Raw genomic sequence first — 13,030 nt, 5'->3', positions numbered from 1 at the left:
AACCGAGATTTTCAATTAACCCTTTTTAGCTGATGTAGAGGCTATATATGATGTAGACGCTATATAATATAGATAAATATCCAAATTTATGCTCAAATGTTACATGCTGCAAATTACGTTAATGATTTTCAATTTTATTAAACTTTGTATGCATACATTAAGATTTATCCATATACTTTACATAATAAATAAATAAATAGCACTAATGTACTCACGTTCACACTAATTTACACTTAGAAAACTGCGTACACAAAATTCTTAGGCTAGTTCAATCATTTTAAATACATTTTTTTATGTATACATCATTGTCTGCTACATAATGCTACATAACTTTATGATATATATATACATATGTTTATTAAGCTCACACACACACGGAGTTGAGCTGCTCACCTCGAGGTACACCTGCTGCACATTTAACCTTTGGCAGCTGTGACTGCTGCCCTTTAAAGCTGTTGGCAAAAGTTGATGTAGACTCAACCAGCCATGTAGGAAAGCATAACGTTAAGAGCAATGGGCCATTAAATGGCGCAAATGTGAGCCGACTGTGATAAATATAAATGCGTGCGTGTATGGGGCGAGCGTGGGACCTGCATATGGATACTTATGTGGCAGCCAAATAAAGAAGAAGTGCGCTCGGAGACCGTAAGGCAACTGGTTTTATGTTGCCACACGCACTTCCGCAACTTCCGCAATTCCGCGCTCAAGCCAAATGTTAATGTGTGTCTTGCCAAATTTGTATATTGTATATTGATAGGCCAGCGAGCCAGGGACCCATCAATCACAGTCACTTGAGCCCAGGCTAAGCTGGCTCAATTGAAGTTTGCTTAGTGCTTGAGTTGACCACTTAAAGGGCACACTCGGTGGCTTTTTTGGAATTTTAATTTCAATATTGTGACGCTTGCCTTAATTGTGATGTCTTAATAATGCTGGAATGCTGGAGCCGAAAGGGCATCATCATCATCAACGCATTTGGAGCCTAACACCCGTGCGACTCGAATGTGACCAGCGACGCGCACCAACAAAAGGTGAGAGCAACCCGCCACAACTTGGCGGGTCAACAACAAAAGTAAGTAATAAGGAAGAATATTAATTAAAAATTGCTATGTGCTTGGAACTATAAATTACATAGTTAGGGTATCTGAGCTGGCGTACTCCACGCACTTGTATGTTTGGGGAAAGTGTTTGTTTATTTATTTTCGCTTTTGGCTGCCCAACTGGGCTGGGCTGGGCAGTCCAACTGATGTCACTAACGAGAGTTGTCAGCCATATGCTAAAAATGATTGGAGACTCAAGAGATCTCGGCCTAACAATGGAAAGTAAAAAGCAAAAAAGTGAAAAATAAAGAGCGAAAGAAATGTTATTTAACTTTCTTCTTAGGCAAATTGCGTAACTCAAGCTGACGGGCGCCATGCATTCTAAAAAACTTAACTGCTAGAGTGTTGACCAACTGCCCTCAAGTGTCAAACGTAATAATAATCGATTCAGCTGAGAGTCCAAAAAGCAGTCAAAAGATTTGTTATGAAAATCAATTTGACAAAGCCAGACCGAGACTGAGACCGAGACAGTGACCGAAACCCAAGCTCAACGCTTCGATTGAAGCGTGAGCAAATGATTAGCATATTTATGAGTAAAAGTGAAATTAATGAATAGAAATGAAATGCACAGAGATAAAATGAAATAAGTAGAAAAAAAAGGTTCGCAAATATTGACAAAGTTCAACGCATTTTCGGCTAACTTCCACTTGGCCAACAGCTGATACGACCAACTGCTGGAAGCGTTGATCCATGCCAAAAGGTTTGCCCGGCAACAATTTGGCAGAGATTTAAATCTGCTCGAGCACATAATGAGTCATGGACCCTTCCCATCTCAAGGCATATAAACAAATGTCAGTTCCAGTGACTGAGTCTCTTCGAGTGCTTTCTTTGCCAGTTGGCAGTTGTTAGTTGACAGCTTTTTGGCTAATACACGCTAAATGAATTTTTGACACTTTCCCAACTATTGGCCAATAGTTGCACGTCGAGCATTCCATGCTCCATGCGGCCCCCACACAGAATGCTCCCAATTCGAGGCAAAAACATTGCAAGCGCTTTGTTCGAGTTTGGGCTGTTTGGTTATTGAGAGCGAACGGTTATTGATTCTGCGGTTCCATAAACTAAGTGACTTTCGTTTCGTTTTGCCATTTGATTTTGTTGCCTTTGAATTATCGTGGTCATGCCCAGGGCAGGCGGACGGCCTCCACTCAGTTTCTGCTCGTTAGGCACAGCTCAATGGCAACGTTTGTCACCAGAAATTAATAACAATGTGCCGCTTAGTTGGACAATTCTGAGTGACGACTTTCTCGTGCGTAAACCGTCCAAAGAAACTCGTTCACTAGCCAATAAATAAATATACACTCCAATAATATATCAAAGTCTGTGAACTAGTTTGCGAAACTCTGGCTGTCACTTCTTAACTTAATTCCGAGTAAGACTTGCTGAAATATTATAAGCTGTATTATTTTACAATTAATCAAATTATATATTTTTGCAATCAAAGCCAAATAAAAAAGATTTAAAAAAATATATATTTTAATTTAATATTCTTGGATTACCCTGAAATGTCCTTTAAAGGGATAAATAGTCAAATCTAAAAAATTAATAAATTTCCGAAAACCCGATCGAACTGGAGGAAATGTTCGGCGTTTTCTCCTTATCTTTGTCTCTATGTTGGCTCTAACGGTCGACTTATTCGCAATGAGTTCTTTTTGTAAGCCTGATCATATCACGAATACGTATCGGCCAAGCAGAAGAGCCTATCCTTCGCTTCCTTTCGCTTTTCTAGTTCGCATTCAGCTAGTTTGCATCTACCGCTTGCCTTGATCTGGGTTATTTTAATTACCGGCCTCTAACTATGCAAATTGATGGCTTAAAAATGCAGCTTAAGCCGACTGCAGCTGTAGCTAGTTTTTGCGAATGAAAAACGAAAGTCAAATTAATGACCAACTGGCCTAAACATTTCCGTTAAAATACGGCGCAGGGCATTCGACGGTTATTGCCAGCGATGACAAAGCACATTTTGAATAGATTTATAATCTTTGGGCCCGCTGCATTGACAAGCAATCGCGCACAGCGCTAAATTAGCACTCGCTTTAGTTTTTCACACTTGCCGTTTTCTATTAGCATTTCAATTTTCCGTGTAAAAGAGAAAACTGCTGCACGTTCGCCGACTGTGTCAGACTGTTTACGACGTCAATGTCATGTCGCGACATTGCTCTTAAGCGCCAGCAGCAGCCCCAGCTCCAACTTTAGCTCCATCTCCAGATGAAGCTCCAGCTGTGACTCTCTGTGACGTGACGGGGCAACGTAAGGCGTTACGTTACGGTAACGACTGCAAACTGGTTGATCGCACCCGCCGTCAACAGCAGAGCCGTTGGCTTTGGGGCTTTCGCCCGACAGTCCAACTCTTGGCGAGCTACACGCCAGTCGCAATCGCTGCCACGACGCGCGCACGGTATTTGTGGGGGAAACGAAAGCACAATTTGGTTTCGAAGCACACACAGAATTGGGTTTCGATTAAAATAAATGCCAAATAAAACATAACAAATATCAAAAATCATTGCCAGCTCTTGAAATTGAACTCTTATGTTGGGCTGCAAAGTGAAAACAAAAACGCAGCAATTGCATTGACACAGCGTGTCCAAAGTGATGAATCGAATTTCTGGCGCAAAGTGAACGGGTTTTCGGTCGGTTAGTCGGTTAGTTAGTCGCTCGTTGCAGGCATTTCACCAACGCAAAACCATAAACCGATTGCAATTCCAATTTCCGAACGACAGAAAAAACAACAATCCAAACGAAAGTTTCATTTGCCGTGAAAATCAAAAACCGAACATCGTAAAATTTAAACAAAAATTCTTTTGTGCAATTCCGCAAAAGTTCAACGCAACTTCAAATAAGCCAAGTCGATCCGAAATGTGTAAGACAAATCAATTTAACACAAGCTGCACCGAACTCAACTAATGAGCATTATATAAGAGGTAAATCCGGACGAGAGCAAACAAAACTAATTAAAAAGCGCAAATTGTTCAGATTGAAAGTGAGTTTCTGTGTGAACTATGTAACGGCGCTTAAGAAATTAATTCGGTTAAATAATTACACGAGATTTTGCGCGTGATTTAAAAATATCACACTGAAGCGTAGCGAAAAATTAAATATTCCAACCAATTGTTAACATTTCACTGTCGTCGCGTTTACGTGCCGCTCTCTCTCCCTCTCTCTCTCCTCTCTCTCTCTCTCTCTCTCTTGCTCTCTCTGTACTGCTCTGTCTTTCTTCATCTATTGGACTTTGAGTTGAAATCGCGCGAACGAGCTGGGCCAGGGCCTGAACTTATTCGAAGCGCTGTAATTGTCGCAGACGGTCCCTGTTATATAAGTATTTAACAGCTGGCCTACCTCAATTTACAGCTCCGCAGAGAATCGAACCCGGCTCCAAAAAATAAAATCATATGACACTTTCTTTTCGAGAAACGGCCGTTCGAGTGTGCGTCATGCGCCTACACGAAAGTCGGCAACTGTCATCCTCGACTCAGCGATTGGGCATATTGGCTTGTTGCAGATGATGTTTGCAACAGGCAAAAGAAAGCTTATCCAATCTTGACATGTTCGTATATTCTCTCTATCCCTCTGTATGCCTTATGTAGGGAGAGATTTGAAATTTGCCCCAAATCAGCGATATTTTGCGATCTTCTCAATAAATCGAATATCATCGATATCAATATTGATTTCCTGTTTTTGTTTCATCGCATTACGGAGCTCTTAACAGTATATGTATCAATTTTTTGATTATTTAGCATAATTATTTTTAGAATATTTCACTTTTTGGAAACTTCCTTCCGATACCAATTACCCTAGACTTTATTTACGCACTGATAATCGTATTAATTAGACAAGGTCGCGTTTTCTAAGGGCACCTTCACTTCTGTGCTTTAGGGTATCTTTCAGTCGAGCACTCGTAATTGTTGTATTTGTTTGTGTTTTTTACCCATCAATCAACAGCAAAATGTTAATAATTTAACAGACCGCTGCACCTACAACCATCATTAACGGCAAGACTATTGATTACCGAATGTTAAATAGCTGTAACTGAAACTGTCGCAGTGCGCTGGCCGGCGGTGCGTGTAAATGTGGCTGGGCCTGGTGAAATGTATCTTTCAGATACAGATACAAATACAGCGTACTCAGCGTACTTACAACCAGCGTACTTTCATTTTGCTTGCAGTTTGCAGCAACGCATAAGTGTCTGCTGCAGATTTCCAACTCTCGCTTTGAGGACGTGCGGCAACGGATGAGCAGTGGCAGCAACTTTCAAAGCTGCCACCGGTTTGAGTGCCACAGCAGCAAAACGCATACGACAGATGCAGGCCATAAATGTGCATACTATATGCATATTTGTCTGACAAATTGTCTGTGCTTTGTCAAGGCTGACTGGGACACGCTCAGGGCTAAGCCAAAAATATGCTAGGCTTCTCGCAGCATGGAATTGAATTGTCTGGCATTATAATTTGATAAAATTACGTATTAGCTGAGATTGCATAATTTGTCAGCTCAAACAATTTCATTTGGTTTACAGCTTATTTGATGTCATTTTATGACCGCACACGCTCGAACTTTCTAAAAATTGGAACCGCCCCACAGCATCAAATGGCATTTTGTCGATATGCAGCCAGAGTTGCTTTTGGCCAAACGCAAACACAGCTCGCATACAAATAACTCAATCACGCCCCGGAAAAAACAACGGAGAGAAAAAAAAGACAATCAGTGCTTAATGGGCCTGGGCTGCAGGCCAAATTGGTAACTAATTGGCGAAAACAACACACTTCACATTTTTGACGCACAGTGAAATTGCATTACGCAGGCCAACAAGGCTCGGTATTCGGTATTCGACGTGCGCCGCAAATTGATATGAATTGACATTTAAGCGGCTGCCAGGAATAGCACATAAACCAGAGCAAGGCCCAGCAGCTAGGTGTTTCCCCATTCTGAGCTACTCATTAATCAGCGCGCGGTGTATGCCAACAACTCATTTGAGCATGACACACTTAATCGAATAGTCTTGTCTCAGCCTAATGAGACGATCAAATTGAGGGCAAACCTATTTTTTTGATTGACTCAGGTACTAACTGGCTGAGGTTTGATTGACTCTCGACTTCACACACACACTTCTGTATTTCCTAATTCAATTATCGGCTTGTCTGTTTATAGAAGTTCTCACTAAATAGCAAAACTTTTTCATGATGATATTCATAAGCTGTACAGATGGACATTGAATGGGAAACTAGTTGATGCTCTCAAATCAAACTTAAACAAAGCCTGAAACAGGCACATGTTAAGGATCTTTAACATATAATTTAAAGTTACATTTAAGAAAATATATTCTTAGAATTCAAATGATATTCATGAACTCTACAGATACGAGTTGAATGGAAAAATAGTATTATTTATTATTAGATCATTAGAAGAAACATTCACTCTTTAGCATATGGTATATATTCCAACTCCTATTGTAATTAAATCATACTCCGAAAAAATTACTTAATTACGCGTTTTTCTATTTGCTCGCAAGCCTGAAATTGTAAAATTGTTGTATTTTTAGATGAAAAACAACTTTAATATATGTGCTTTGCGCCTAACAAACGGAGATCAGATCAAATTCTTCAGACGTCTTATTACAAACATGTCATGCCCTACAAATACCCACACCTGCAGGGTATGCAGCAGCTTAATCCCGACTTTTGGCTATGCCAAGTTGATGTTCATGTGTCGCTTTGTGGCAAGTGATTCTGTCTAGATGGCTGATAACTGGTTCTAGACCACATTTGGGCACAGTCGTTCACAGTTATGTCAGCGGCTTACAGACTGTTGGCTTTTGATGGGGCCAATTGCGACGTCCAGTCCAAAGTGTTGTTTATGACCGCTTTTGACCGCTAACTTGACGCCGTTTGTCAACTGGTTACACAAAAAACTTGTTGCAGTAGTTGTTGCTGCTGTTGCTGCGGCATTGTCCAACTTTTGTACTTTATGTTATTACTATCATCAGAGTGCACGAGCGTGTCGCAAATGATGACAGCCAGCTTATTATCCCCCTCCCTGCCCGCCTGCCCTGCTCGACAAGACCCTTCTCTATAAGCTGTTAGCCCCTTGTGCCTTCATATAAAGTTAATGTTATTCATATGCAACAACTTGGACGCGACTTATGATCCAATTCCATCAATTTGCATTAGAGCAACGAAGCGGCGGCTGTCACAAGTTTCTAAAGTTTTGCGAATTAATTGAGAAACTTGTGGAACACAGAGAGATTTGAGCTGAGCTGAGCTGAGCTGAGCAGCAAAAGTATAAAGGCTGCGGCTAAACAGATTAAACGCTTCTGTCAGACAAGTGCAATAACTGAGCCAAAGTTTGGCCCCAGTCACCATATGAGAGCGGAATATTAGAGCATGAAGCCAGGTGAAGCTAAGCATTTAAAACTTGCAGCCAGCTGCCCTACAGAGAGATGCAAACATCGTGATAAGCACTCGTTAGTTGGTTCTGCCAGTCGAGTTTTGGGCTTCGCTTTGAGAATATTCATTCTGGCAGCTAATTTGCATGCAGACACCGCTGCGATGCGCACCACATTACCTCAGATCGTGCAGACTTTGTATAATTTAAGTTGGGAGCCCCAATGCTGGCAGGCTCGACAACTGAAGGCCGAACAACTTAGCCAACTAATTGATGTGCCTTTCATTGGAAATAATCTGCTGCTGCAACTGCAATTGAATTGCAGAATGCTGCAATTGCGAATGACAAATGATTCCAGCTAATGCCCAAGCACGAAAACTTCAATAGACATCCATAACATATTGTTGTGCGTGTTTCGTGTGTGCTAATTAGTTTTACAACTGAGCGCAATTACAGGCACATCTTTCAACTTGCAACTCTATACTATTCTTCTGGCTGCTGAGATTAATTAGTTAAAGAAACCCATTTGAAGTAGAAACTTCGAGCATCAATAAAGCGTCGATATTGGTAGCTTATATGAATGGATCCAGTGACCAGCAGCTGGAATAATTATTAATTATAAGTAATTATTATTGACAACTTCGGTTTCAGCGATGCGTCCTTTTTTAATAATATCCTAATTCTGCTAGCACCTTTTTCATACAAGAATTTAAAGAATGCGAGAATTTGAATATAATATTCAACATAATTATTTGTTCTTATGGAATATAAAAATGAACTTAAAAATAGTTAATATTTTCCTCTTTTCATTTTAATATATATTTACAAGTTGTCAAAGCCTTTGTTTCTAAGTGTTTTTAAGTAGCAGCAAGTCTTAAATTGTGAAAGTAAGAAAATGAGTTTTCAATTTAGACTAAGAGAAAGGTTTTACATTTAATTCGTTTGTGTAAAAATTGGGTTTTAAATGTTCTAAGCATATCATTTCCGAGGGTTATTATTTGTCGAGCAACCAATTTAAAATATTTCCGTTTGCCTAACCGTTGATGAACTTGGGAGGAAGTTTGTTTGTGTTGCTTGGGTGGCTAAGCAAATTAATATTTCGCATTAAATGTAAGTCTCAGAAAAGCTGCAGACTGCAACTGAATGAATGATATTTCTTATAACAAATGCTAGCTGATATTAGCTTTGTAGATGTCGAAAACATGTGCACAAAGGCAGCCTTGATGCCTCTGTGTGTAGCACAGCGCACATTTATTCAAATTCACATATCACGTTTCTTATGAGATCTTTAAATAAAACATTACAATTTTGTAATTAATGTAAATATTCGGTTCTTTTAAGGTCAGGCCCTTATTTCGTTTCAAAATGTGCTCCACAGCAAATGCAAAGCCATGAAAATAAAATTGTTAATTTGTAAAAGCGTATATTGCTTTATTAAAAATAACCTCAAAATTAAATAAAGATTGTTTGCCGCCAGCGGACGATGCAAACGAAATAATTAAATTCGCGTTTGCTCATCAGCAATTGTATCCTGTACAAGAGCAGACCTAATGGGCATGCCCGGCTATCGATTTTATTTGAATATTAAGAAAATGTCTCTCAAATGTGCTTCCCTCTAGAATGAATACCTTTCCAGCTGTCGATTCTGTAATACTTTTTCTTGAGCCCCATTCGTTATGTATCAAAGCAGCAGCATTTGCTGAAAACGAAAGTGAAAATTCAACATGAAAATATCGTGATCTGTTTTGTTGTTGTTTTTCATCATCAAGCGCGGCTTCACTCAAATGTTGAAATGTGCTGCAAATGTAAACAAACTGTGTACATTTTCACTTTTAATTCGCGCAGCGCGAAACGGCCCCAACGATGGGCGTTAGGGGGGTTGGGGGCGCGGCGTCGCCGGCAAAGACAAATAAAAAGTCGGCGACGTGCATTGCTTGCTTAACGCCTAACAAAACGCCGCGGGACGCGGTTCCGGGGGTATTAGACAAACTGATTAACGCGTCGGTGGTTGGGTTGTTGGGTGGTGCGGTGGATGCGTTGGCAGCGTTGGCTACGGCTGCAGAAGGTCACATTCGGGCCGACTGTCACGCACGTGCTGTAAAAATAAAAAGATTTATTCGCGAGTTCTGGGCAATTGCCCAACCCTCGCGCCAAATTGAGAAATAACTTGAACGCCTTTGGCTTTCATTGCAGAGAGACGAGCAGAACTTGCAACAAAGCCAGCCCAACTGTAGCATGCAATTGCAGGCGAGTCAACAAGACAACAACAAATAAATAAATAAATAACAAGGCGGGAGAAGGAGAAAAACTTAAATGAAAATGTTAACCAAGGCAATCGAAGTTGCCGGGCGTCAGACCAAATTAAAAACAAACACGCACAGAAAAAGAAGATGCAGCCCGCTGCTGTTGCCCCTGCTGCTGCTTTGCCAGCTGGGGCATGCCACACGAAATAATGTAACGGCGGGTGGCATCCCATTTAGCCAGCCCTTGACAACGATGTCGGGCGTGGCGCGCAACGATGACAACACTTTCCAGCCGATTCTGCCCAGGGACATCAGCCCCGAGTTCATTTCACGTAATGTATTCACAAAATCGGGCCAGTATCGCGTCTTTCAGCCCGTGGAGAGCGAGAGCGACCTGCGTCTCGCTGTGGCACTGAAGCGCAAAAACTACATACAAGAGGCCGAAACAAAGTCCAGCGAGAGGCCAAGTACAACGACAACGACAACTACAGTGAAGCCTTTACAGAGGTCAGGCCAGAGCCAGAACGAAAGCTCCTCTGCGATGCAAAACGAACTGCAGGACTTGGAGGAGTTGCTCGTAGACTATGTGCAGCATTTTTTCACGGAGGGCAAATACGAGCCCATGCCGGGCCTGGTTCTGGCCCTGCAGCAGAATCACACAAGGCCCCAGGCGGTAGAACCGCTGAGGTACGCGCGCAGCGTCCTGGAGGCTGCCAACGTGGAGCTCAATGTGCCACGTGCGGCCCAAAGCGCCCGACTTCTGTTTTTTGCCGGTAAGCGAATGCCAGCTGCCAAGTGCGAGCTCTCGTTAATGTCTTAATTTCTTTGCAGGCCTCAAGAAGATTATGTGGCCCATCTACATGGGCCTGCAGGTGCTGAAGAGTCTGCTCTTCGCCCTCTTTTTGCCCACCATTATTGGCAGCGTGAGTCGTCTGATTGGCAAGGGTAAGTTGAAGAGGTTATCATGAGTGGGTCAGAAATATTCTCTCCCAGCCGGGTCGATGTAGCCGGGTTCATTTGTCCATCTGCTTGCACTCATTACATATGTACATATATATGTACCTCTTAGTACTATCACACACTAACTCTAACAATATAGAAACTGGATATAGGATTTGTTATGGGTGTGGTTTACATTGATTCCATAATTAAACTATCAGGTGGCCGGCCTGAGGGGAGGTGGCCGCGTCGCCCTGGAGGTGAGTTGGCGTGGTTATTGGAGTTTGGGGGTTAGTATCAAGAGTTCTCCTCCTCAGTTTCCTGATGAGAAGGGCACCTTGAAAGTTGCTGGGGGTTACAATTATATTTCTTTCGACCCAGGGAATCCTTAGGTGGGAAGGAAGTTAGATTGTATGTAAAGGTAACTTGGTGCCAGGTTGAGGATATCTGTTAGTCGATTTCTGCCGACCTGAGCACAATTATTTGTTTTTCAATTGTTACAACTGTTCACTTGATTAGGCATCACCACGGGCTCGTCCAGCTCGGTGCCGTTGTTTGTGCGTCCCATGGAACCGCCGCAGGAGTTGGACTTTAGGGATAACAGCGTCAACTTTGAGGAGGACAACAAGTTTAGCTTTGCCGACGAGGCCAAGCCGAATGCTGGCTACGAATTCAACGCAGGTTTGTCTAACTGACTACACAGCACTAATTGCATTAGTTAATACCCTATCTTCAACAGAGGCCTCGCAGCAGCAGGCACAGTATGCGACCTACAATGGCAACTCGCTGAACTCGCCGACGCACTCCCGCTATGGGGGCCAGCAGATGCAGGAGACTTACCTGAGTGCGCTGCAGAGCATTGGCGCGGCCTCCTTCAAGAACTCACAAAGCCTATCGGCGGGCTCCTCCAGCGGCATGGCAGCGCCCGGCATGGCCAAAAAGCCGGCATCGCCTGCCAACATGAACACATTCCAGACCTTCCAGAAGGTTCCGAGCTCAACGCTGCTGTTGTCCAACTACGATCCCTTCTACAGTCCCCTATTGTCTCGCCTGGACTCGGTGTTTGCCCAGCTGAAGCTCAACTCCGAGAATGAGAATTGTCGCGAGAAGCTCATCTGTCTGATGTACGCCAATCCCGCAAAGTATGCCCCGTACAGCAACCTCGTCTCGGCCCAGCTCAGTCGGTGAGTATTTTTTGGGCGCCTCAAATTATGCAATGGATGAGGCGATGTGTGAAATTTGTTAAATATAACTTGGGCCGTTATTTGATTTATTTTCGTATTTCAGCGAACTAAATGAACTGCGCAAGCCCACCTCAGATAATCCGGACATCCTGCGCTTCTTCAAGTACATGCGCGCGGCCAAGGATGGCCAGGATGGCATCGACTGCGAGCAATCGTTTGTTAAATGCAAGGAGTTCAAGGATTTCGAAAATCCGGCAATGCTCTCCACCTACAACGACATCAACAAATTGGTCCAGGCACGCAAATTGGCGTAGGCCGCACGAGGCGAAGGTTCGCCAAAGTTCGCACAAGTCAGGGCCGGGGCACGGGCACAGGTGCCAGGTGTTGATGCCTGTGGCTGTAATTATGCAAATGCTACTTTAGCCTAGCCATACATGAACGCGTATAAGCGACTATATACGATATACGCACACGCACACACATCTATATATATATATATATGTGCGTCGGGTCGGTGGAAGGCGGGCTGTGTGTTTCGGGGCTTTAATTAGTGTGTGCTGTAAATAGAGAATTTCTTCGTGTTTAAATAGTTTAATTACAAAGCAAACATTCACTGTTATTTTTAGCCATTTAGTCAAGTTATTTAATGTATTTATTTAAATTATTTATTTAATTTATTTAATATATGATATATATTTAATTCATACCTTATTTAATACTGTTATCCACTTAGTCAGCATCAATTGTTTTAAAGCTGTTGAAGCTCCTAAAAAAAAAAAAAAATAAATAAAGTTTTATATATATTATAAACAACAGGATTTTCATTAGGGTGGAGCTTTAGACAGCTTTAAACAAAATGAAATAAAACAAGCAAGAGGTTCTAGTCGGGAGCTCCCGACTAGGGGATACCCTGAACTCTCTTCTTCCAACATCAAACGCATATATATATTCTATTTTAGAAGCGGAGTAAGTTATCGATTATCGGAAACAAATTCAATCTGCGCAGGTACTAAGAGCACCTACATCTAAAATTTCTATAGCTCTTATATGTTCTGAGATCCTTGCGTTCATACATACGGACGGACGGACAGACAGACGGATATGGCTAGATCGATTCGGCTATTGGTGCTAATCAATAATATATATACTTTATGGGGTCGGAGATGCTTCCTTCTACATACATTTGGATTTT

General features: G+C 42.1%; 1 protein-coding gene across 2 annotated transcripts; it reads left to right on the top strand.

The window, feature by feature from the left end:
- The first annotated feature begins 3,431 nt into the window (after nt 1-3,431).
- Osi24 (Protein) lies at nt 3,432-12,593 on the top strand. Of its 2 annotated transcripts, none has more exons than XM_070207100.1 (6): nt 3,432-3,954; nt 9,666-10,488; nt 10,547-10,660; nt 11,174-11,335; nt 11,394-11,838; nt 11,942-12,593. In XM_070207100.1, exons 2-6 carry the CDS (start codon nt 9,786-9,788, stop codon nt 12,150-12,152), a joined length of 1,635 nt encoding a protein of 544 aa, XP_070063201.1. In that variant the 5' UTR covers nt 3,432-3,954; nt 9,666-9,785; the 3' UTR covers nt 12,153-12,593. The 2 variants fall into 2 exon arrangements, with proteins under 2 accessions (XP_070063201.1, XP_002058564.2); XM_002058528.4 differs by having other exon boundaries at nt 3,432-4,015.
- The last annotated feature ends 437 nt before the right edge of the window (nt 12,594-13,030 follow it).

Source organism: Drosophila virilis, chromosome 2 (genome assembly GCF_030788295.1).
Source record: "Drosophila virilis strain 15010-1051.87 chromosome 2, Dvir_AGI_RSII-ME, whole genome shotgun sequence".
In the NCBI taxonomy this organism is placed as follows: Eukaryota; Metazoa; Arthropoda; class Insecta; order Diptera; family Drosophilidae; genus Drosophila; species Drosophila virilis.
The sequence above is the reverse complement of the archived record's forward strand: the minus strand, read 5'-3'. Positions and strand labels throughout refer to the sequence as shown.

Coding starts and splice junctions, on each gene's coding strand:
- Osi24 (XM_070207100.1), top strand. CDS start 9,786: ATGAAAATGTTAACCAAGGCAATCGAAGTTGCCGGGCGTCAGACCAAA. Junction 10,489..10,546: donor CCGACTTCTGTTTTTTGCCG/GTAAGCGAATGC, acceptor ATTTCTTTGCAG/GCCTCAAGAAGATTATGTGG. Junction 11,336..11,393: donor TGGCTACGAATTCAACGCAG/GTTTGTCTAACT, acceptor TATCTTCAACAG/AGGCCTCGCAGCAGCAGGCA.